At 44.5% G+C, this 21,988-nt stretch overlaps 5 protein-coding genes across 5 annotated transcripts; 2 read left to right on the top strand and 3 right to left on the bottom strand.

Annotated features, from left to right (window-relative positions):
• Nucleotides 1-2,991: 2,991 nt before the first annotated feature.
• LOC108039542 (succinate dehydrogenase [ubiquinone] iron-sulfur subunit) lies at nt 2,992-5,362 on the bottom strand. The gene is made up of 3 exons (XM_017116580.1): nt 4,998-5,362; nt 3,637-4,468; nt 2,992-3,578 (listed from the first exon to the last, which is right to left on the bottom strand). Exons 1-3 carry the CDS (start codon nt 5,242-5,244, stop codon nt 3,371-3,373), a joined length of 1,287 nt encoding a protein of 428 aa, XP_016972069.1. The 5' UTR covers nt 5,245-5,362; the 3' UTR covers nt 2,992-3,370.
• Nucleotides 5,363-6,118: 756 nt separating this feature from the next.
• On the top strand, nt 6,119-11,612 carry LOC108039544 (fl(2)d-associated complex component). The gene is made up of 5 exons (XM_017116582.2): nt 6,119-6,933; nt 7,654-8,296; nt 8,393-9,518; nt 9,938-10,346; nt 10,757-11,612. Exons 1-5 carry the CDS (start codon nt 6,264-6,266, stop codon nt 11,347-11,349), a joined length of 3,441 nt encoding a protein of 1,146 aa, XP_016972071.1. The 5' UTR covers nt 6,119-6,263; the 3' UTR covers nt 11,350-11,612.
• A 1,063-nt stretch (nt 11,613-12,675) lies between these two features.
• LOC108039545 (ubiquitin carboxyl-terminal hydrolase MINDY-3 homolog) lies at nt 12,676-16,800 on the bottom strand. Its single transcript, XM_017116583.2, has 6 exons — nt 16,165-16,800; nt 14,982-15,115; nt 14,195-14,924; nt 13,940-14,099; nt 13,723-13,882; nt 12,676-13,387 (listed from the first exon to the last, which is right to left on the bottom strand). Exons 1-6 carry the CDS (start codon nt 16,580-16,582, stop codon nt 13,241-13,243), a joined length of 1,749 nt encoding a protein of 582 aa, XP_016972072.1. The 5' UTR covers nt 16,583-16,800; the 3' UTR covers nt 12,676-13,240.
• Nucleotides 16,801-18,157: 1,357 nt separating this feature from the next.
• Nucleotides 18,158-19,718, bottom strand: LOC108039568 (required for meiotic nuclear division protein 1 homolog). The gene has a single exon (XM_017116616.1). It carries the CDS (start codon nt 19,593-19,595, stop codon nt 18,324-18,326), a length of 1,272 nt encoding a protein of 423 aa, XP_016972105.1. The 5' UTR covers nt 19,596-19,718; the 3' UTR covers nt 18,158-18,323.
• A 512-nt stretch (nt 19,719-20,230) lies between these two features.
• On the top strand, nt 20,231-21,239 carry LOC108039551. The gene has a single exon (XM_017116591.1). It carries the CDS (start codon nt 20,412-20,414, stop codon nt 20,985-20,987), a length of 576 nt encoding a protein of 191 aa, XP_016972080.1. The 5' UTR covers nt 20,231-20,411; the 3' UTR covers nt 20,988-21,239.
• The last annotated feature ends 749 nt before the right edge of the window (nt 21,240-21,988 follow it).

The raw sequence follows: 21,988 nt of genomic DNA, 5'->3' as shown, positions 1-21,988 counted from the left end.
CAGGAAACAATTCCCTTAGATAGTGTTGTTAACTCAGCTTATTTTTTGTTGGATTTTGTGAATAAAATAAAAATATTTATCAGGTTTTTTTAAAATATTACAAGCATCAAAATCTGAACATGGAATTTTCTAGCCATTATTAAGATTTTCAAATAGTCAACAAATAAAAACAAATTAGATTTGTTTATGCAGATAAATTGGGAATAAAAGAAATTATTGTATAGGCCTAGAAGTACAGCACTGGGTACCCTTACTCTCATTCTAAAGTTGAAAAAAATCTCTGAGAAAAACCTACTCATATTTTGACCTGTTTTTTTAGCTATTTTAATTATAGTATCCCATAGTATCCATCTCTTTCACACACGACTCCCCCTCTCTTTCGGACACTGCTAATTCCAGCACGTGTTCTATGACGAAATGTTTTTCGAAAATGCCTGACTCTTCTATCTTCGATGATTCGATTCCACTCCTCTTGCCACCTGTCAGATGTCAGCGGCAGCTTAGCAGCTTAAATTATAACAGGAGCCCCAAGTTGGAAGAGGGGGGTGGGGGGGTTAGGATTGTTTCATATTGTCAACAACCTCAACACCTTGGAATCGCGACAAAGGAGCAGGAGACTCCAGCCCAACATAAGTAGTATTTCGGAGTGCGTCAGCCTGCATGTATGTGATGTATTTATTTTTAAAAACACTGGGCAACAAACAATGTCTTTTAACATTATTACTTACTTTCTTTCATTTTTCATAATTTTCCTAGTACCTTGTTTTATTTTATTTTCTTGTGTAAGAAATAACCAGACACAATCGAATGAGTTTATTAAAATTGAAGAGTCACCAATAAATGTTTAATTTTAAAATATAGTTATTATCTATATAGTTTATTTAACCTGTAAATCCTGTAAAAATGTTTAATACTTGACTTTAAATAGGATTAGATTTAGGATCGGTTTACATATGATTCCTTTTCAAATCGAAAGCTCATAATAGGGAAATCTATAAGATCCGTTTTCTAATTAGAGCCCACCTAGACCTCTAGTTTGTCTAACCAGTGAACTATTTTCACAGGTATTTAAATGTAGCTTTCTTTTGCTGACTAGTGTAGTAATCGTGCTCGACTGGCTCATTGTTGACGATGTCGTTTGTCGTTTGTCGCTGATATCTCGACGGCAGGTGCAAACAGGCGCATTGCTGGAATAGCCTTTTAATTGTCTCCTCGCCACGCGGCTCCTGATGGCCTAAGCCTAAGCTTCTGGAGAATCGGACGGAATGGTTCTCCAGCGGCAGCAGAATGGGAGCTGCGGATCAACTGGCTTTTGGTTAATCTTCTGGGGGCTCTTGCCGAAGGCTTTTCATCTGATTTGTGCCTGTCAGCTCGATTGAGTGTCAGCGAGATTGAGTGTTGTCGCAAACCAAAAAGAAAGAAATAAACACGAAATATCTATTGCGAAAGCCGAACATTTTGATACTCTTTCTGCGTAAAATAAACTATATCTTCAATAATAATCAAAACCAAGTATTTGTTTATATTAAATGTTTGCACACATTTGAATAAAGAATTTTGTATATATTTACTTTTCCAGATTAAGAAAGTTGAAACTGCTCGGTTGAAAGAGTATTTCAAATAAAAAAAGAAAAAGAAAAAACAAAAAACAAGCAAGTGCAAGTTGTGTAAATGAGAGCGTGACAAGTTTCCCGCTTTTCATGCTTTCATTTCCCCGTTTTTGCGACGGCTGCTGACAAGTTCGGAGGGGCTTGTTATTTTTAAAGAAAACAACATCGAAAGTATTCCATCCCGAACCCGAGTCACTCCATTTCCAATTCCTTTGCCCGCCGGAAGATTTGCGGTGGCTTATTTATAGACTCCCAGCGAGACGTATGGACCGTTTTCACAGTTGGTTTCATTCACTGCCCCCCAAAAACTCCATCCTCACGCCAATTGGAAAACCAATCTCCTTGGCCTGCACAGAAAACAATTTGTATACACTACAAGAAAGTGGCTAAAAGTATAGTCAATAAATTACTTAAGCAAGCAAATAGAAAACAATTCTGTATTAAAATTTACTGAAAGTTAAATTTCTTAAACGTGAGGTGTAAATCCTTCCCAGACCTCTCATTTAATTTTTATAACCAGTCTTTACTTTTTCTTACACTGCAATATAAGATGTTTAGCATATTATTATACACAAAATTATACAAACGTAAATAAAATAAATTAAATAATATATAGATCAATATAACATAAATATAAATTTCATTTTCAATTCTGTCTGTAACTTTTTTTTTTTTAATTTCTTATGACTAGTGTTAATTAATAGTTATTATAAATATACTAGTTATTAGATGCTGTTTTACCCGCTCTTTAAGAGGGTTTTTTTTTAAGTGTGGGAAGTGGCTCATTTCATCCGATTCTATTCTTTATTTGTTTGGATTGGTCTGGTGCAGACACGAACATTAACATCCACATAACTACAGCATTTTCCCACTTAATTGCAACGAGAAGTGCAGAAATAGCAGACGAGCACGGGATCCATAGGATGATGTTTGTAGGGGTGGAGGGGGGGTTGGAAATTCCGGAGATTCATCGCAATGCTGGGCGTGTTTGGGATCGGAATCGGGATCAGTTTGATTCATCTGTCCAACTGCAATCCATCTGCCAAGCGATCTCTATTTTTTTACCCATTCTTGCATTTGTAGGATTGTTTTTCGATTGATCAATTAATAGACGACTTGTTTTACCCTTCAAGGAAAATCTATTGAAAATCGTTTCTTGAGGCCTCTTTACACATTCTGATTTCTTATATCAGCTGTCATTATATTTTTTCAGCATTTTCTTTAATGGCATAGATACGTTCGGGATATATGTAATCACTTATAAAATGGTTTTTACAAAAATATACATCTTAGAAATTAAAATTCATTTATGTTTTGCTTCTTCGACGCTTTCTAAAAAAAATTAAATTAAAGGATTTTTCTCAGAAAAGAAAATGTGCAATTTAGTTAAGATTTTGTATTATTTTATTGTTTGCTTATATCATACAATTAGTTGTCCTTTACTTTAATTAAAGTCCCATGTTAAAAGTTTGTGTGTTCGTGATGAGATTTGTGTGAATTGTTTGATTTGTGTGATTTGTATAATTTTTTTTACTTGTTTGTGTTTGTTATATTGCCCGCTAATTGTGTGGTGGTCTTCGTTGGTGTTTACATCTCCTATTATATGTTTGTGAAGGATAGTGATCAGATCAGTTCGGTATAGGAAGTTCCCGTTTCCGGTGTGAGATTTCAAATCATTTCGTCGTGGAATGGTGTTTCCGGTGTGAGTAGTCCCAATAACGTTATGTCGAATCTTTGGTGTGTTGTTATGGTGATGATGCCTAGGCTTTCGCCTGAAAGAGGGCGTCCGTCTTGAGCTGGGGCTTCTCCTTCTTCTGGAGTCCCACCAGGAGCCGCTTCAGCTGGATGATGGCCCGCGCCGGATTGAGATGCTTGGGGCATGTGTTGGTGCAGTTCATGATCGAGTGGCAGCGGTACACCTTCCACGGATCCTTGAGGAAGTCCAGTCGCTGCTTGGTGGCCTCGTCCCTGGGGGAGATCGCTGCTGATCCGCACAGGGTGCAGGGTATGCACGAGTATAGCTCACCTGGAATCGATGATCCAGCGGTAGGCCTGCATGAGGACGGCGGGACCCAGGTACTTGTTGCTGTTCCACCAGTACGACGGACATGAGGTCTGGCAGCAGGCGCACAGGATGCACTCGTACAGGCCGTCCAGCACATGGCGATCCTCGACGGACTGCAGGTACTGCGCCGATCCAGCCTCCCGCTTGAGGTCCTTCCGCTGCAGCCAGGGCTGGATGGAGCTGTACTGGTCGTAGAACTGGCTCAGGTCCGCCACCAGATCCCGCACCACATACAGATGCGGCAGCGGGTAGATCCGGCAGCACTTGCTCTCGTTCTGGTCGATGTGCGAGACGCAGGCCAGGGTGTTCGTCCCATTGATGTTCATCGCACAGGAGCCGCAGATGCCCTCGCGACAGGAGCGCCGGAAGGTCAGCGTGGGGTCCATCTCGTTCTTGATCAAGATCAGGGCGTCCAGCACCATGGCGCCGCACTTCTCCAGGTCCACGGTGTACGTCTGCAGCTGCGGCTGATCGCCGGGCTTCCAGCGGTAGATCTCGAAGCTCTTCATCCGCGGAGTGGTGGACTTGGGCTTGGCGGTGGGGGCGGTGGGTGAAGGGGGCGGCGGAGGCGGCGGCTGCTGAGGTGGCTTCCCGGCGGACGCTCCTCCGGACTGGGCGGCTCCGGTGGCTCCGGCTCCTGGTGATGGGGCTGGGGCTGGTCCTCCACCTGCTCCTGGGGATGGGGATGGGGCTGGAGCTGGGGCTGGTCCTCCTCCCCCGGAGTACCGTCTTCCTGGGGCTGATCCTCCGGGGGTTGATCCTCTGAGGGTTGATCCTCTGGAGGTTGATCCTCCTGTGAAAAAAGTACGATAAAATGTAGCAAAATGATAGAGAGGGAATGCAAAAAATTATTGTCTTTTAATGCTTATTATAATTAGGGAATGTAAAAATTGATTTCCTTTTAATTATTTTGTAATACAAAATTAAGCAAACAAATTAAAATCACCAAAGTGATTTCTAATGGTAAATATATTCCAATTATACGTGATATTCGAATATTCTTCAAGTATAAACCCCAATGCAAACCAAGATTATTTTATATGAAAAAAAAAATTTTTAATTATAATTATTGTTGTGAAAATTTGTATACTTATTATTATTCTTTTTGCATATTTTAGACTAGTACATTTTTTTTTGTTTTTGTATTAACCAAAAATTTTAAATTGTTATCAATCTTCACACGCAAGTTAAAAATTACGTTTTATTTGAATTTTATTTTTTGTCTGAAAATTATTGTTCTTGTGTATTATTATAAATTTAACAAAAAAAAAATCTATAAAACAGTTGTAAAAATTTAAGTCACTTTTGGATTTTGAACCCACCTGCTCCTGATCCTGATCCTCCTCCTTGTCCTCCTCCTTGGCCATCGGATTGGGCGGACTGGGATACCACGGATACCAGGGGTACTGTGGCGGGGGCATCCATCGCTGGTCCGGATAGCGATACGGAGGACAGAGCCGGCGCAAAACAGGAAACGGGTTTGGACACATCCCGGTTTACAGCGAAGCCCTTCAGCAACCAAGTGCCCTGTTTACTCAGCAGCCGAGGCTGCCGGCGCAGCAAATTCATGGGTTTTCCCGAAAGAGACCTCGAATCAGGGTTTTAAAAGCCGTATAAATTTGTACTTTAAAAAAATATGTTTTTTTTAATTTGAGAGAGAGTTGGATGTGATGTGTTGTTATGTCGAATTTCGTATCAAAACTGAGGCTTAGAAGGAGCTGACCTAGGAATACGTCTCGATTTTAGTGGCATGGATCACTAGACTACAAAACTTTTAAAGTACAATCATGTTAAACCAAAAGGTGACTTTATACAATATTTATAGTTAACTGGAATTGTAAACTTTTTTACAATATTTTGTTATATCAAATCTAACCACCAACAACATTCGCAATTAAAAATATTATAAGATCTTTGTTAGGGGCTTAAAAATGTTTTTTACAAAAATATTACAATTAAATAAATTCTTCTAATGCTACTTTTTGTAAATATGTATATTGCGAAATAATTAAGAACAATTTTTTTTGCTTAAACAGACTAACCTTAAAGAATTTAATAAAATTAAATTAAACAATTTTAATATTTTTTTGAACAAACTTTTTTTAAAGACAGAAATGTTTTGTTTCATACGATATTATTATTAATATATTTTTGGAGGAACATTAAACTTAAGAAGCTGGTACACTAATTTCACCGGGTTATAAATCGATAAGACACATTAAAATATCAACCTTATTTTTTTTAAACAACCGCCATTTTACTTATAAGCAGTGTACCGCTCAACATATTTCGCATCAAGCAGTTGACAATTCAATGGTTGACAATTATACCACTAAGCAGTGTACCGCTAATTCTTACACAGCAAGCAGTGGTTTTATTACTCGTTAGAGATGGAAAAACATCGATGGCGCCCCGCCAATCATCGACAGAACATCGATGACATCGATCTAAGCATCGACGAAGAAGAAGAGGCACCAAAAAGAAAAACGCTAAATTCGGACAACAAAGCAGAAAAACCATAATATTCCCCGGCAAACGCATACAAATCAGCCAAAACGGAGGCGCGCAGGCTAGCGGAGATCGCGGCGATGGAGAAGAAGGCATCGCTGCGCCGCTACAAGAAGGCCGCCCGGCACAGTGCGACGCACTCGAGCAGCTCGGACTCCACCTCGGACTCGGACAGCGGAAGCAGCTCCTACAGCAGCACGGACAGCGAGCAGGGCGTGGGCGGCGGCGGTGTGGGCGGACCGGGTGGCGTCGGCGGACCCGGTGGCGGCGTCCACGGCCACCCACATCCGCACGGCCATGGGCATCATCCGCGGTCCGCGGAGCGCCATCATCGCAAGAAGAAGAGCTCGCGGCGTGGCGGCAGCTCATCCGGTGAGGAGCCGTCGCGTCGCAAGCGGGACAAGCGAGACCATGTCCAAAAGAAACTGGTGGCCAAGCGGAATCACATCAAGCGCAAGTTGAAGGAGGCGCGCCTGAAGAAGCGGGCTGCCGCCGCCCTAAGTGGCCATGTCCATCGCTCCCTCTCGCCGACCACCCGGGCCAAGCTAAAGAAGCTGGCGGAACGGAAACGGCTGAGGGCCGCCAGCAAGGAGCAGCGGGAGCGGGACAAACTGAGGGCAGTCCAACGGGACAGGGAGCGCGACCACCACCGACTGGGCAGCAGCAGGAGTCCGCCGAGCAGTAGCACCACCACCACCACGAAGATACGCATCCATCAGGACATCGTAGGCAAGCGGCAAAAGAGTCCAGGTAACAATGTGCCCGAAACTTGGGTCTGTCTAGTTCAAAAAAGGCGGTTAAAAGCATGTATTATTATGAACAATAAGTTTTTCTTAAATATTGCAAATAAAAGCTTATGTTTAATACAGAAGAAACATGTATTCTCAAACAACCGAAAGATACCCTGAGATAATCCGCATATATTTGAACGAAAATCTCTTTAAGCATACACATTTCCCAACAGTTTTTTGAATTAACTTAAAAGAAGTTGCTGAAACTATCCTTTCTAGCGGATAATATTTTGGTCATTTAAACCAGGAACGCACTTTGTTTGTGTTTTTTTTTAGCATTCTCATGACATTTCAATGTTTTTCCCTTAAAGTTTACATTTACTCTGAATTTGTTAAGGGATTGCCACTATACCACAAAAACATTTATTTTTATGTGTTATCGAATTGATAATAATGTAATTGAACATAAAATCATTTCAAAAATACCAAATCCTTTCAGATTTTCTAACACTTTTTAGTTATTTCATACATGCATCATTTGCCTATGCCTTAAATGTCAAAGTGTTGTCAATTTATTATTACCAAGATTGCTATTCTCTGTGACAGTCAAACCTTAATAATCAGAGAAAAATAATTAAACATTTTATCATTTGATTAACTTAATTTTACTTACTAACTTACCTAGTATGACAATTTATTTTGAAGTTTGTTTAACCAGCTAATCCTACCCTGTTCTTAGGTTTGGGCTCAGGACTTGGAGGCGGAGGTAGCAGCTCATCCTCGCGCATGCACCACCAGCTGATGTCGCGCGAGAAGATCATCATCCAGACGCGAGCACGCGGACGCACTCCTTCGCTGGAGAGGGAACGCGAGCGGGAGCGCGAGCGCGAACGGGAAAGGGAACGGGAACGCCATGATCTGTCCTTGCGAGAGCGCGATCGTCGGGATCGGGAACGCGAGCGAGCGGAGCGGGAGGCAGCCAGGGACAAGGAGCGCGCTGAGGCATTGGCGCGCTGCCAGGAGCGCCAGCGGGAGCGGGAACGCTTGGCCCGCGAGAAACTGCGTCGCCAGGAGGAGGAGGAGGGTGGCAAGCGGGGCGGTCCCGGCCGCGACTTGGATCTGCCGCCCTATGGCAGTCGGGAGCGATCACTGGACACCGTCGAAAGGGAACGGGAGCGAGAGCGCGGTGGTCGTCATGTGCGCGACAAGCGTGAGTTGGATCCCTATGAGCGGGAGCAGGAATATCTGGAGGAGCGACATAGCCACGGGCTGATGGACGAGATGCGGAGGTATCGGCGCAGGGATATCAGTCCACTGCCCGAGCACTATGCGCCCAGGTTGCGGGATCCCCGCGAAATGTACTCCGAAGAGGAACGAGAGAGGTGAGTGTCTAATCAATTCCTTCCCTGGGAAAGATCATTGCCTTTTCTTTGTAGCACCCAGTCTGAAATTCCACATTTTGGCATCGCTTATTTTAGGGCCTACAAGCGCGCCTATCTGGATGCCCGCTACTCCTCGCGGGAACGTGAGGCCTGGCTGGAGGCACGCGAGCTGCGAGACCGAGAGTTGCAAGGACGCGAGTACCGCGACCTGGAGACGGAGGATGGCCTGTATCCGGACGAGCGGGAGCGCCTGATCCGCGACAGGGAACGGGATCGGGAGCGAGAACGCGACCGGGAGAGGGAACGCAACATTGGACCCCGTGGCGACTTCCGCCCGGAATGGGAGCGCGACTGGGACGAGGAGGGTGGCGGCGGCGGCGGTCCGGGCGGTGGTCCTAGTGGAACCCCGGGACGACCCAGTGGCTTCGTGGGCGGACCCAAGCGAGGCAAGCCCCCCACGCATCCGGGCGGAGGACCTCCGTCGCAGCAGCAGCACCACTCCGCATCGGAGCCCGACTGGGACGCCGACGAGCGGGAGCGGGAGCGCGAGAGGGAAAGGGAGCGAGAGCGCGATCGGGAACGCGAGAGGGATCGCGAGGATCGTCCGGACGGAGGAGTGGGCGGTGTTGGCAATGACAGACCCTCCATTAAGAACGAGCCCGCTTGGCTGGAGCACGATCAGCGGGAGAAGCCCCGCGCCTGGCAGCAGCAGCAGCAGTCGTCCAACTCTGGCGGTGATTGGCGGGATAACGACGATGCCCCACCAGCCTCCCCGCACCACCATGTGCATCCGCGAGGCGAAAGAGGATCCGGCAGGGGCTTCCGACGCGGTGGCCACGGTCATGGCGATCACGGCGAGCGACCCGGCTACCGATCCCATCCACCTCCGCTGATGACGTTGCCCGTGCAGCCGCCTGGCGGCTATTCCCGGGGATTTCCTCACAAGAGGCTGCCCTACGGCGGTGGTGGCAGAGATGGCGGCGGACTGGGTGGGAGGGATGGAGGACCACCCGGCTCATCCGGCTTCCTCAAGAAGCACATCCACACACCGTTGGTCTCGCCCACGCAGACGCCGCTGCTGAACCCGCTCCTCAATCCCGGCAAGCCCAATGCAGCCGCACAGGCGAGCGCTGTGGCAGCGGCAACCACCGCAGTGGCAGCGGCCAAGGCGGCGGCTCAAAGTGCAGCCAATGCCACCACAAATCCCGGAATACTCGCTCAGGTGCGCTTAGTTTTTGGTTTACTTTTTTGACCTTTTATAGATACTTAATGCATTACCTCTCCCTTTAATCCCTTAAACTATTAAGTTATAGATTTTTTTCCAATTTAAATTTGCGTATGCCTATCTAGTATTTACCGGTTTGTTTGTTTATAACTGCTGAAAGCGTAATTTTTGATTGGCTGTTATGGTAAATAATTTAAACCAAAACAGATAGTGGTTTCGTTTTTCCTTGCGAGTATATAGGTTTCGTTTTTTAGCATATAAAGCTCATTCTTTCAAAGATTATCAAGCAAGCTGGCAAGATGGTGAAGCTATTGTTTAAAAATACGCCTACATTTTTTAAATATTCTCCATTTAAAATTAAAAACAATTAGATGTTTGACAATACGATCATTATAACCCTAAAATCTATTTTCTAGGTGAGCAAACTGAACACGGTCTGCATCAAGCAGGAAGATGCCTCAGAAGACTCGGCAGGCACACCGGAGCTCGGCGCCCAGGATTCACCTGCCCAGAATCTGAACCATTCGCTAACCTCCGAGGGCAATCCTGTGAAGCTGGAGCCACTGCGTACCAGCGCCGTCGAGGGCGAGCTAAGCGAGATTAGCGACAGCGACGATGACATCCTGAATAAGACAGACAAGGTGCGACCTAAGAGCGAACTGCCAACAGAGATTGATCAGGAAATGGACATCAATGCTGATGAGGTCAAGAACGAGGGCCTCCATGGCGTAGCCGGTCATCCGATTAAGGGCGAGGAGGTGGACGAAGTTCTGGACTTTGAAGAGATATCCGATGGCGAGCTGGAGGAGGATGCTCGACACAAAGGTGAGAGAAATAACGTGTTATTAATAAGTGATTCAGAATACACAGTTATAAATTTAAAATTTAACAATATAATACAATGTTATAATATGGTTTAAATCAAATGTTATGCTGATCTAATTTGGAAATCATTTGGAAATAATATATAAATAGGTTTCATTTGTTTTGTGTTAATAGCTGTATAATTAAAAACGTAATGAAAAAATTAGGCTAGCCACGTACGTGACATATTGGTAATTTATCAAAATGCATCTATAAATATATCAAATACATTTTCTACCGATGATATCATTTTAGAAACAATAGAGTATAAAACTGTACGCGTAAATTTATAGTCACATGTTTATTATACATGCTAGGGAAAAAGTTAACGAATAGATTACTAAATTCTTAACTCCCATCCCATCCTACAGGCATTGGCGATGCTCTGGGCGTGGACTGGCAGGGATTGATAGCGGAGACCCGCCAGCAGGCCTCCGAGGCGCAGGCGGCGCAGCAGGGCGTGGACCGGGGCACATCCGCCAAGCAGCGTTGGCAGCCCCATCGCGTGCTCCTCGACATGGGCATATCGTTCGGAATGGCGGGAGAGGGCTACGCCCGTCGCGTGATGGAGGAGGCCCGCCAGCAGTTGATCAAGGAGAAGGAGCAGTGCCAGCAGCGTGAGAGGGAGCGCGATCTGGATGGAGACCTGGAGCCGCCGGCCAAGATCTCCTCGCCGCTGCTTGACTACCGCGAGTTGCTGGCCAGTCAGCAGCAACTGGAGCCACTGGCTTGCGTGCAGATGGGTCTCCGGAGCGCAGCCGCCGAACGCCAGCGATTAGTGGGCAATGTCTGCGGTCCGGGGAGTCGGGCCTTGAGTGCTCGCCAGGATTTGCGACTGCGCCGCCAGCTGTGCGGTCTGCCTGCCAGAGAGTGCGAGTTCCCACGCAGTGTTCCCATCGTGGGCGACGGACTGCGCAACCTGGCCATGCAAATGTTCCAGCGCAGTCTTCTGGATGTCAAATGAGATCCGATGTCCGGCGAGACGGAGAGGCGGCACCGCAAGCCACGTCACTATCGACTGGATATACAGATCTTCATGGGCGGCCAGCAGACCAGAGGCCGCGGGCGTGAGCGTTACTAATCGATTGTTAGCAGCTAGCAGCAAGTTTGATTCTTAAAATACATCTTGATGTGGATTCCTCTCCTAATATTAAAATTGTGAATATCACCTGCATAAATATATGTTCTAAATAAAAGTTATGGTCGGGAGGCCTAGTGTCTAAAATATCCCATTAACACATATTCTATTTCGGATTATATAAAATTAGAGAGTTCTGAAAAGATCATGATGGATGGGAGCGAAGAAAGGATAGAAGCCATTTGTTATTTTCAATAGTAGATTTATTATATCGTTGTTAGAACAGTTTTATAAGAAACCTAGTGCCGAAAATAATGTTAAATTAAATTTTATTTCAATAAATACATTCAGAATGGCTATAGTTTATGTTTAGTTATTTATAATAAGCAACTCAGGCAACATGGAATAATTTGTAAACATTTTACGACAACATAAGAAGTCCTAGGATCTCATGTCTAATTTGGTTACGTGATTTACTCTACCCAATTTTCAGTATTAATACTTATGTGCAACGATCTTAAGCTGAATCAATTTAGGTTTGGTGTTGGGTTATCACATGTAATGGAAAAGTACTTCCAAAAAAATAAAACAAGTCTTGGGTCCAAATGTTCCTATCGTAGCCATATGATTTTATCAATCGATCTTTTGTAATATCTACAATAAAGGAAGGGGATGTAGTTAGTATTACCCAGAAATCGTTTAAGATAGGGGCGTTTAATATAAGGTGAATATTAAAGCCAGTTCTGCAGGCTTATTTAAACACACATAGATATAATTTATGACCATTGAAATGTTTGACACTTTGGAAAAAAGTGGGAAATAGCAAAACCTCAGCTGAGAAAGAAGGTCGTAAAAATGACACTTTACTCCGCAATATAAAAAAAATGCACAACATTTTAATTAGATTTATGTTTTTTTTGTTTATTTTAATTTGAATTATTATTTTTGTTAATTTATACTTAGTTTTTTTTCACGTTGAAGTAATCTTTGCTTTGCTCTCTCTCATTCCCTGTCTCTTTCGCTTTGATGTTATTAATTTGCCCTTTTCTTTTCCTGTTTATTATGCATCTGTGTTTATTTAATTTTATTAAATCGTTTAACACTACAAGTAATTTGTTAAAAGGCCAAAAACAAATTTTGTTTCATACTTTTACTTCTTGCGTCGCCTCGCTTCTGCTTTGTCTAATTCTCAATTAAGATTTGTTCTTTTAGTTTTAGTTTATTCATAAAGGTATATTTGTGTTGCCTGTATTTTTAGTTGAGTTTCGTTTTTGCAATGCAAGTTTAAACGTACAATGTTCGAAATTAAGATTTAGTTTTTATAAGATGTGTGTTCTTTCTTTTCCCCTCTTTTTTTTTGTATTTTTTCTCCATGTTGCATACAGCTATGCATTTATGGGATGTTTTATTTTTTGGGTGTTTTGTGTGAGTCAACGCTTGGCGTAAATCTTCTATCCTCCTGCGGATTCTTCAACATGGCTGCAGCTCTCTTTAAAAGCGCATTTGTTAGTGTTTTGCTGCGGCTTTTTTGTTAATTAGTTGTTGGTGCGTTCCACTCCAGCTTTCTTTTTTGTAAAGGTTCTTAAATAATCACAAAAAAAAACAAATGAAGGGTGTTTGAAATAAAAAAGTGCAATCGCATCTTGTCGCATTTTTTTTGCGTCTACAGCTGTGTTTTCTCCGCCCCAGTAGATCCTGGGTTTCCTTTTCGTCCTTTTGGTTTCCTGTGTTTACGCGCATCCCCCTGCTGCTGTGTGTCCTGGCCCCCTTGACGGCGTCAATTCAAGGAGGGCAAGTGGGCATCGTGCCAATTGATCTCGATGTTCGGCCACTTGGTCTGCAGGCAGGTGACCATCGGGTTCGAAGTACAGATTGACTTTAGGTCGCCCTCGAGCAGAATGGCAGAGCCGCAATAGTAGCGCACCTGCAAAAGCAAATATAGAATACTTTAGAAAAGAATACAATCATTATTTAAAACCCTTGACCTAAGCTCCTGATCTCCTCTTTTAAATTGAATAAATCCACAGTTTCAGTAAATTGAAAACCTGTTTCGTACTTCTATTAAAAAAATTGTATCTATAAGCGAAAAAATAAGTTTTATTCAGTTTTTATTCTTTTCTCATCTGGCTTAAGCCCTTAAATTAATAACTGAATTAGCAGCAGCCTTTAAAAACTATTAAGAGTATCCTTACACTTGTTAAAGATTGAAGGGCGTTTTGCTTGGCCTTCATTAATTTAATAAAAATATTATTTGCTCACCCTGTTGTTTTCATTGGAGCCTGGGATGCCGTTGTAATGCATCAGCTCAAAGGTGTCCGGCGTGGAGCGGCGCTCCAGCGGGAAGAACTCGTCCATGAAGGCATTCAGCAGTATGATGCCCAAGTTCTCCGGATCCAGACGCTTCTGCATGAGGGCCACGCTGCGAAAGGTATCGATAAAAAAACAGTTTTTAAGGAACGACAGGAGTTAAGCTTACTAAGCCGGTTCGCTGACCAGATTTAGGGCAGCGAGGACTTCGCGTAGCATGGTGGTCGATATGAAATTGTTGCCCTCCGGGTCGTAGGATTTGAAGATGCGACGACCGGTCTCCGAGGGCGTCTCCGGCGAGACAAGCCTCTTTTCGTTGCTGAACAGAACTGCGGTAAGATAAGACCGTGAGAATAAGTAAGAAACGAACAAAGGCGATGACACGGGCAAAGCCATCGACAATTTCAATTAGTGGATGACTCACCGGTTAAATGCGTATCGGACCCCATCACCCAGACGGGGTAGCGTGGGTTCTTGAAGAAGGAACCAACGGTGCAGTAACGCATCTGCTCCATCAGCGTTATAAACCCAATGTCGCTCTGCTCGCATATGCCGCGCAGCTTCAGACCGCCGACATCCTGCTCGTTATCCCAGACATGGGCCACGGCACGGCCCGTTAGCATCAGGTTGATCAGCGACTGGCCACCATAGCCGTAGGTGCTGTGTATCAGCGGCTCCGACGTGTCCGATATGTCGGCGGCCACCAGCTCCGATCCCTTGGTTAGGAACACCGAGTACATGAACAGCAGCACGCCATATGTGTGCGCCAGTTGGCCGTAGTTCTCCATATAGTAGCGGGCCACGGCGGCGATGTCCTCGAAGTGGAGCGTGTGCAGGCGCTCGTGGAACTCATCTGGCGACAGCTCGCGATGCGGATCATTATCGAGCTGCTCCTGGGTCATCTCGTTGACCGAGGCGGGAGTGGCCTCGGCCGCCAGCTCCACAGCTCCGGCTGCCCCCTCAGATAATCCGGCTGGGCCAGCCGGAGCAGATCCTGTTTCGACGGCTGGCGAGCGCTCTTTGGTTAAACCAGCCTCTGTAGCATTTCCACGACGGCGCAAGAGATGGACGATGCGGTAGCGCGGCGCCCGACAGTTCTTCAAAATGTTGCACAATGCCTGGATCAGCAGGTTCTGGCATTTGTCGTAGGGAATCTTAATAATTAGGAGAAATTAGTGAGGGTTTGCTTGGTGAAGTACTAGTAGACCCACCTCCGACAGCTTCACGCCTGGCATATCCATGATAATTATCTTAAGCAAGTACGCCTGCACCGGCGCTATCACAGCACAAGGACCGCCCTGCTTCTGCACCAATGCCGACGGCTCCACTTTACTAAACTCGAATCCTGGATGGGGTTAAATTGTGGGTTAATCTTATCAGAAGAAAATGGTATAAGAGGGCCACTAGTTGATACTTCATGGACCGAATGGAATTTTACTATACATATATTGGGTTTCTGCACATAGTTATTTGCCATTTAAAAGCGATGACTAATATTTGAAAATTGGATAATAATAAAATGATCTTGTCTTTTTATAGCCATTAGCCATTATATACATATCAAAATTTAAGATAATAGGCAAGTGCTTTAGAAGCACTATATACTATACTATACTTGATAAACGTAATCCATTTTCTGTTTATGAAGTGGACTTTGGAGTTAATTTTTATAAACTCTTACTAGCGCGATAACTTAAAACATAAAGTAAATCTTGGGAATACCCTAATCATTGCTTACAACTAGTGCATTTGCATTATGTACAAACATTAAGGCAAAAGTCTTTTAAAAACAAACATTCCTAACTAAGTTTTCATGGAATGTCGTACAATTGACAAATTGTACTTTTAAACAATGAAGCTAATCAATCTTATAAGAATTAAGAGGTTCTTTTAATGTAATAATTTGTTATTGCCATAAAGAAAAAAGATTAAACATGACCTGGGATAAGTTTTAATATTGAGTGATAAGGCCTTTGCTTGGATTTTTGTTGTTTGTTATTTATGTATACGATAATGGCCTAATTTATTTACTCGGCTGAGGCATACCCTTTTCTCTGGCCTGGGCTAATTTCGGACACACATTTTCAAAGATGACCATGAAAACACCAAATATTTCTTGTAATAATCTCCTTAATTAACACTGCAAGTCATGAACTTTACTTTTATGAGAAAAACAAAGTATTTGCATCATAAGAAGAGTAACACCAAATTGTTATGACCGGGACCAATTTTTGGTGGCAAGTGACAGATGGAATTGGGCATACCCCGACAATTTGCCATTGCTGGGCACAAAAAAGGGCGCGCTTTTTGGCCCACAGTGGGTGGTGCACTGTGTGCGCGGGGTGGTGGGAGTTGGTTGTTGGGGCGGGGTGGTGGTGTTGATTGGGTGGTTACCTTGAGACCAACGCTTGAATACATCTTCGCGCACATTGTCGCCCCACAGCAACTGCTTGATTTCGCGCAGCTCGCGCATATCGGTGGCATTCAGCTGGGGCTGCTGTGGTTGTGGCTGCTGCTGCGACTGCAGTGGCTGCTTCTCATGCAACTGCACGCCGGACGGAGATGCACCTGCTCCTCCCGCTAAGCCACCAACTGCACCAGCACCACCACCTGCTCCAGCTCCTGCTCCTGCTCCACTGGAGGTGGGGCTGGTGCTGCCGGGGGTGGCGCTGCTGGCGATGGCGGTCGTGTGCGATTCCAAGGCCACCGAGGCCAACGTCATCGACGCCGCCGCCGCTGCCGATGATGCAGTTTTGGGCGAGACGACGGAGGACTCCTCGCCGCCGCGCTCCCGCACGATTTCTTCGTTCATGTCCGCTGCACTGCGTTGCACTTCGCTTACCGCTGGGCTGGTCACCTGCTGCTCCGCGTTCGCTCGCGCTCGATTCGACTCTGGTTCAGGTAGGTTCACTCGATTTGGTTGCTTAGCCTACCATTTGGTTGGCATTTTCGCCCAGCTTTATTTTCGCTTCGCTTTTCTGTTCTAAGGGGGCAAATGCAAATGCAACAGTGTAGGGCAAGTGTGGCCAAAGTGCGAAATACCAACGATGGGGCGGGTCATCGGTTCCGCAGCGCAAAAAAATTACCAAATTCTCACCCCCAAAGTTTACCAAATTCTCAAAGCAAGAAACTTCTCGATATGTTAATAGGCTGCCATCACTTTTTAAAAGAACGAACAAATGCAACAAAACAATCATGTTTCAGTGACGGCAAGCGGTTATCGATAGTCGTCCAAATTAGCGATGGCAGATGGTACTGCGGTTTCGGAGTCGTTCAGGTTCAAATTGGGAATAATAGAATACTGGCCACAATATAAGTTAAAATTTGTTTATGAAATCAGGGACTGGCCCAAGAAAAAAAGAGATATTTTCGGCAGTCTGGTTTTCCTATACTTTTTCGATCGTTTTTATAGCAGCTTTTTGTTACAGTCTCTTAAAAAACATAAATGTGTTTTTGAAATTAAAACAAAAACGAAATTATGTTTATTTTCCTCAGATTTTTCCCATAGACAGAAGAAACCGAAAAATTTCATTGCATCGCACTTCTCCTATGTATCAATAACCAACAATATACAGCATACAACATGCAACATTCACCACTCAACACTCGACACGCATCACGCAACATGCGACCTGCAACATGCGACCTGCAACATGCGACCTGCAACATGCGACCTGCAACATGCGAAATGCAACAGTCAACATTCAAAACGCAACACTTGACACGCAACATGCAACAATCAACAATGAACATTAAGCAATCAACAACTAAAACTCAACTATCAACAATCAACATTCAAGAACCAACAATCAACAATCAACAATTAACCATCAACAACAAGTAATTAACAACCAATAATCAACACTTACCAATCGGCAATTAATCATGTTTATTGTTGATAAACAGAAAGAAATCAACAGTCAACACCAACAATCAACAATCAATAAATGTAATGTTAATGTAGTGTTAATTTAATGTTGCGGTTGCAGGACTCACAGCGAAATACCATCTTACTTTGACCGGATGCAGTGCACCTAGGACTTAACGCTGTATGCACCATAATTATAAAAAAAATAAAATAAAAATTACACCTTTAGACGAAAATTATTTTTGAAGGCTAAAATAATTATCAAAAGTTTTATTCAAGAACTGAAAAAATGAATGTGGGAAAAAAATTCACAACGACATTTTAAACCAAAATTTAGTCGCAGATTTTTAGAGAATTAGCTCACAATCATAAAAAATAACGAAAAATCGTCCCCAAATTTCAGATCAATGAAACAATGATTTTTTTCAATCATTTGAAAATATGCCACTTGGAAAGTTATGGGCTTAGAAATCAAGGGTTTTGGTCACTTTTCTGAAAATCAAATGAACATGTTTGAAGTAAATGTCAATTGAGCCATTGATTCTTTAATCCAGCAATTAAAATTACATATAAAACACTAATGGCTTAAATCATTTGTGACATTTGTTTGGTCTCAAACGCTAACAATGCTATATTTTGGCCAAAATACGAATATATTACAAAAACTGTCAACTAAGCCTACGTTCTATTTAGGAATTGTGGCGGCAGGAGCCGCTAAGGGCAGGACCTGCATCTTATGCGGATCACTGTGATCGCTGACGAAATGCAGCACCTCGAAGCCCACCTCCACCATGATGAGGATTATGATCATCCACTCCAGCCGGATGTGATGGGCATCGTTGAGGTTGTGCGAAACCAGTTCAGCCAGTTCCACGCAGTGGTTGATCTTCTCGTTCATCACCTTGGTGCGCCGTGTGATGCTGAAGTAGGAGCACACCTGCAGGTACAGGGCCTCCAGTTCTTCGCGATCCCAGTAGAAATCGGGAGCATCCAGCAGGTCCGACGAGAGGTTGATCACATGACGCAGAGCAAAGAGTTCTCCGGTTTTTCGCAGCATGGCCGCCCTCGATATTCTTAGCCGACGGCCGCGCTTCAGATCCTCAGTGAGATGCTCTATGGAGTCTATGTAGCGATCCAGAGTGGCCTCCCAAATTCCCAGCTTTATGGACTGCGCCATCGCATTGGAGAAGGTGTACTTATACAGGTAGCTATCCGTGTCGGCGGTGACAAAGAACTTGCCATTCTGGAAGAATGCCCGCGATGTGACGTTAAAGTCGCTGCTCTCCGCCACCAGATCGCCCTCCACATCCACCGCCGTCGATGGAATATAGGTGTAGGGCATCACCTCGCTCTCCCCGTGAACCAGGGCACTCACATACGATTCCCTTTCGAAGGAGCGCAGGAAACTGAGCACATTGTTCGTCTCGATGTCGCTGCAGTTCCAAAAGACCACCGATCCCTCGCGGAAGAAAAAAATCTCGCGCGGCTGCTGGCTTGTTGGATATTTGGCCGCCACAAAGAGCACGTTCTGCTCCACATCCAGGTTGTCCGTGGAGAAGAAACGCTTCGTTTCGTACAGATTCTGTTGGCGGAGCGCTATTTGCAGATCCTCGAGGTTGTACTCCTCGGCGGTCGTATAGCCACGAGTGTTGAGGAAGCCCAGGGCAGATAGTTCGTCAATGGCCAAACGCTTCTTTCGTATGATCCTTGTGCGAATGGGCGATAGTATGGACTCCAGACGCTCCTCGGCCAGCGGTAAAGGTTTTACCTGGCTCTGCGGTTGTTTCTTTGCTGCAGGAGCTGCGGGGGAGGCAGGAGCTGTGGCCGAAGTCGGCGAGGTGGCTTCACTGGCTAACCACCGCCGCCGGGTCATCATCCACTGCGTCTGGAGCTGCTGGCGCGGATTTCGAAATCCTCGCAACAGCATCTGCTCGAATCCCAGGCGTGCAAAGTTCATGGCGTTTCTTTTGATTGATCCTCTAAGAGCAACTAGTTAGCCATTTCTCCAAGATCGGTTCGGTAACGTATCGTTTATGGTGGCTATATAATAGCCGGTAAGGTGCGTTTCGATTGTCCTTTGTTGTGATTATCGGATACGATAGGCTCCAGCAGTGATGAGTTTGTTTTTGAGCTGTCAGTTGTTTTCATTTTATAAAATTCTATGATAGCTTGATATTTATATATATATCTATATGTAAATCTAGATAAGTACATTTAAAGAAACAGACAGAGGAACATTCAAATCATAGGGAACCGTTAAAAATATTATGTAGTAACAAAGCTAGATATGCATTTATTAATATGTAACTGAAAAAATATGTTTCTTGCGTCCTTTTATTTGTATGTATCTCTTTCGTCATGTTTATTTTTGGTTTTTCGAAAATAAATTATTTGTAATGCTATTAAGTTTTTTAAAATATTTTAAATGAAATGTTTCGACTGAAACATTCCCAGCAATAAGATACAAATCACTTTAAGATTTCATCATTTTTATACACTGCTGACACAAAACAGTTGAATGGGCAGCATTGTTTTTCAGCGGTAAAAAGCTAGTTTTTCCAGGCGGTCGCCAGCACTGTTCCGATAACGATAGCCACCAGCTGTTCTCCTTGCTCCCGTTCAACCAATTTGTTCCCCAATCGGGGGAAAACAAAACGCAGTAACTACCCAACATTCAGCACGTGCAGCGCCAAATTTAGGACGCACTGCATCGGGCGCGAAGAGAAGAAGAGGAACACAACACTGCTGTGCAACAGACTGATAGCGACGTAAAATGAACGCATTGCGCAACATCTTCACATCGCGAACGCTCAACTACTTGCGCCAAAATGGACAGAACGCGATCCTCAACGCCACCCAGCAACAGCAGGCGGTGGACGCCGTGCCGCTGTCCACTGATCCCGACCAGCAGCTGAAGTCGTCGCGTCCCGCCCCGCTCTCTATACCGCGCTCCATACTCGATGCGTGCCAGTTCTCGGCCAAGCCATTTGACCTTAAATGCACTACCTCTGGAACCCAAAAGAGCGGCTCCGTGTCGCCGACGACGCTAAAGCGTTTCGGTCCCATGCAGCGCCGCATGGAGCTGGTGTACCGCTGCAAGCTGTGCAACACCCGCAACACGAAGACCATCAGCGAGGAGGCCTACTACAGCGGCGTTGTGATCCTGCAGTGTGACGGCTGTGCCGTGGACCATTTGATCAAGGACAATCTTGGACTCTTCACGGGAAGCGACGGCGATAGCAGCATCAGTTCGGGGATCAGTACCAGCAAGAATATCGATCAGGTGCTAGCCGATCGTCATGCCCGCGTCCGCGTCATCAAGGTGAACGAGCACGGCGAGCTGATTTAGGAACTCTAGTCAAGGGGCATCAGTACAGGAGAACCTGGTGCCGTCAACCTGCGAATCGTGTTCGAGGAGGACACACTCGGCACGGGGGGCACATTGCACCCAACTACCCGAATACAAACCGGAATCCCTCATTCTGTCCGAGCTCAGCCGGCTGTATATAATAATTGTACTGTAATTGTTGATTGTTTCGGGCCGTGAGTAATGCCTAAAAAGTGATTAAAAGAACGCCCAGTTCGAAAGCTAAAAGCCATATTTCTAAATCTGTTTCCCTTTGGACTATCTAATCGGTGTACACAGAAAGAAAATTTGATTTGTTATGAAGTCCAATTCAAAGATTTTACATTAACATTTGTATTTAATCTGTCATACAATTGAAATCAAAGTTTTTGAACCATCAAACTTTTGAAAAAACATTGTAATTCTTTTTCATTTAACATTATATATTTGACCTGCGCACTTCGAATCTGTGTTCTTTCTGTGTACGCATACGCATGTTATATATATTAATATGCGCTGATTAATGTGTTTACCCGAAATTAGAAATCGCGTTCAGACAAAATTCGACGTATCTGGAGAGCACTAGAACCAAGTAGAAGTCGAGGGGCTTGGTTGCGGGTTGCTAATTGATCGGATCGATCAAAACACAGGAGGGGTGCTAATTATCGCAACAATAAAAATTGGCACGCTGCCGGCTTTCCGACGCAATGGTGAAATGTACCGGGGAGGTATGGCTATGGCGCTAGACTATAGTTCATACATACATATCTAAAAAAGCACGCCCCTGTCAAGTGATCGTTTCTACGTCTTGGAGGCCTAAAGCTAGACTGTTGCGATGATAATAACCCAGAAAAATATGCCATAGCCTGGGTTAACAACAGTGAAAGTGACGGCACGTCCCTAGATCCCGGGGATCCAAAGCAACTAATATAAATATATTTGAAGTGCTCATATCATACTAAATTTATAATCACAGCAATGGTTATATTACCTCCTGGAGACAT

The sequence above is a fragment of the Drosophila rhopaloa genome, unplaced genomic scaffold (genome assembly GCF_018152115.1).
Source record: "Drosophila rhopaloa isolate 14029-0021.01 unplaced genomic scaffold, ASM1815211v1 contig_3, whole genome shotgun sequence".
NCBI classification, from domain to species: domain Eukaryota; kingdom Metazoa; phylum Arthropoda; class Insecta; order Diptera; family Drosophilidae; genus Drosophila; species Drosophila rhopaloa.
Note: the sequence above shows the minus strand (reverse complement) of the source record. Positions and strands in the feature narration are given on the sequence as shown.

Coding starts and splice junctions, on each gene's coding strand:
- LOC108039551 (XM_017116591.1), top strand. CDS start 20,412: ATGAACGCATTGCGCAACATCTTCACATCGCGAACGCTCAACTACTTG.
- LOC108039545 (XM_017116583.2), bottom strand. CDS start 16,582: ATGAACGAAGAAATCGTGCGGGAGCGCGGCGGCGAGGAGTCCTCCGTC. Junction 15,116..16,164: donor ATTCAAGCGTTGGTCTCAAG/GTAACCACCCAA, acceptor AACCCCATCCAG/GATTCGAGTTTAGTAAAGTG. Junction 13,883..13,939: donor CTGGTCAGCGAACCGGCTTA/GTAAGCTTAACT, acceptor TACCTTTCGCAG/CGTGGCCCTCATGCAGAAGC.
- LOC108039542 (XM_017116580.1), bottom strand. CDS start 5,244: ATGAATTTGCTGCGCCGGCAGCCTCGGCTGCTGAGTAAACAGGGCACT. Junction 4,469..4,997: donor AGGATCAGGATCAGGAGCAG/GTGGGTTCAAAA, acceptor CTTTTTTCACAG/GAGGATCAACCTCCAGAGGA. Junction 3,579..3,636: donor CGCTGGATCATCGATTCCAG/GTGAGCTATACT, acceptor GATCTCCCCCAG/GGACGAGGCCACCAAGCAGC.
- LOC108039568 (XM_017116616.1), bottom strand. CDS start 19,595: ATGAACTTTGCACGCCTGGGATTCGAGCAGATGCTGTTGCGAGGATTT.
- LOC108039544 (XM_017116582.2), top strand. CDS start 6,264: ATGGAGAAGAAGGCATCGCTGCGCCGCTACAAGAAGGCCGCCCGGCAC. Junction 6,934..7,653: donor CAAGCGGCAAAAGAGTCCAG/GTAACAATGTGC, acceptor CCCTGTTCTTAG/GTTTGGGCTCAGGACTTGGA. Junction 10,347..10,756: donor GGAGGATGCTCGACACAAAG/GTGAGAGAAATA, acceptor CCCATCCTACAG/GCATTGGCGATGCTCTGGGC.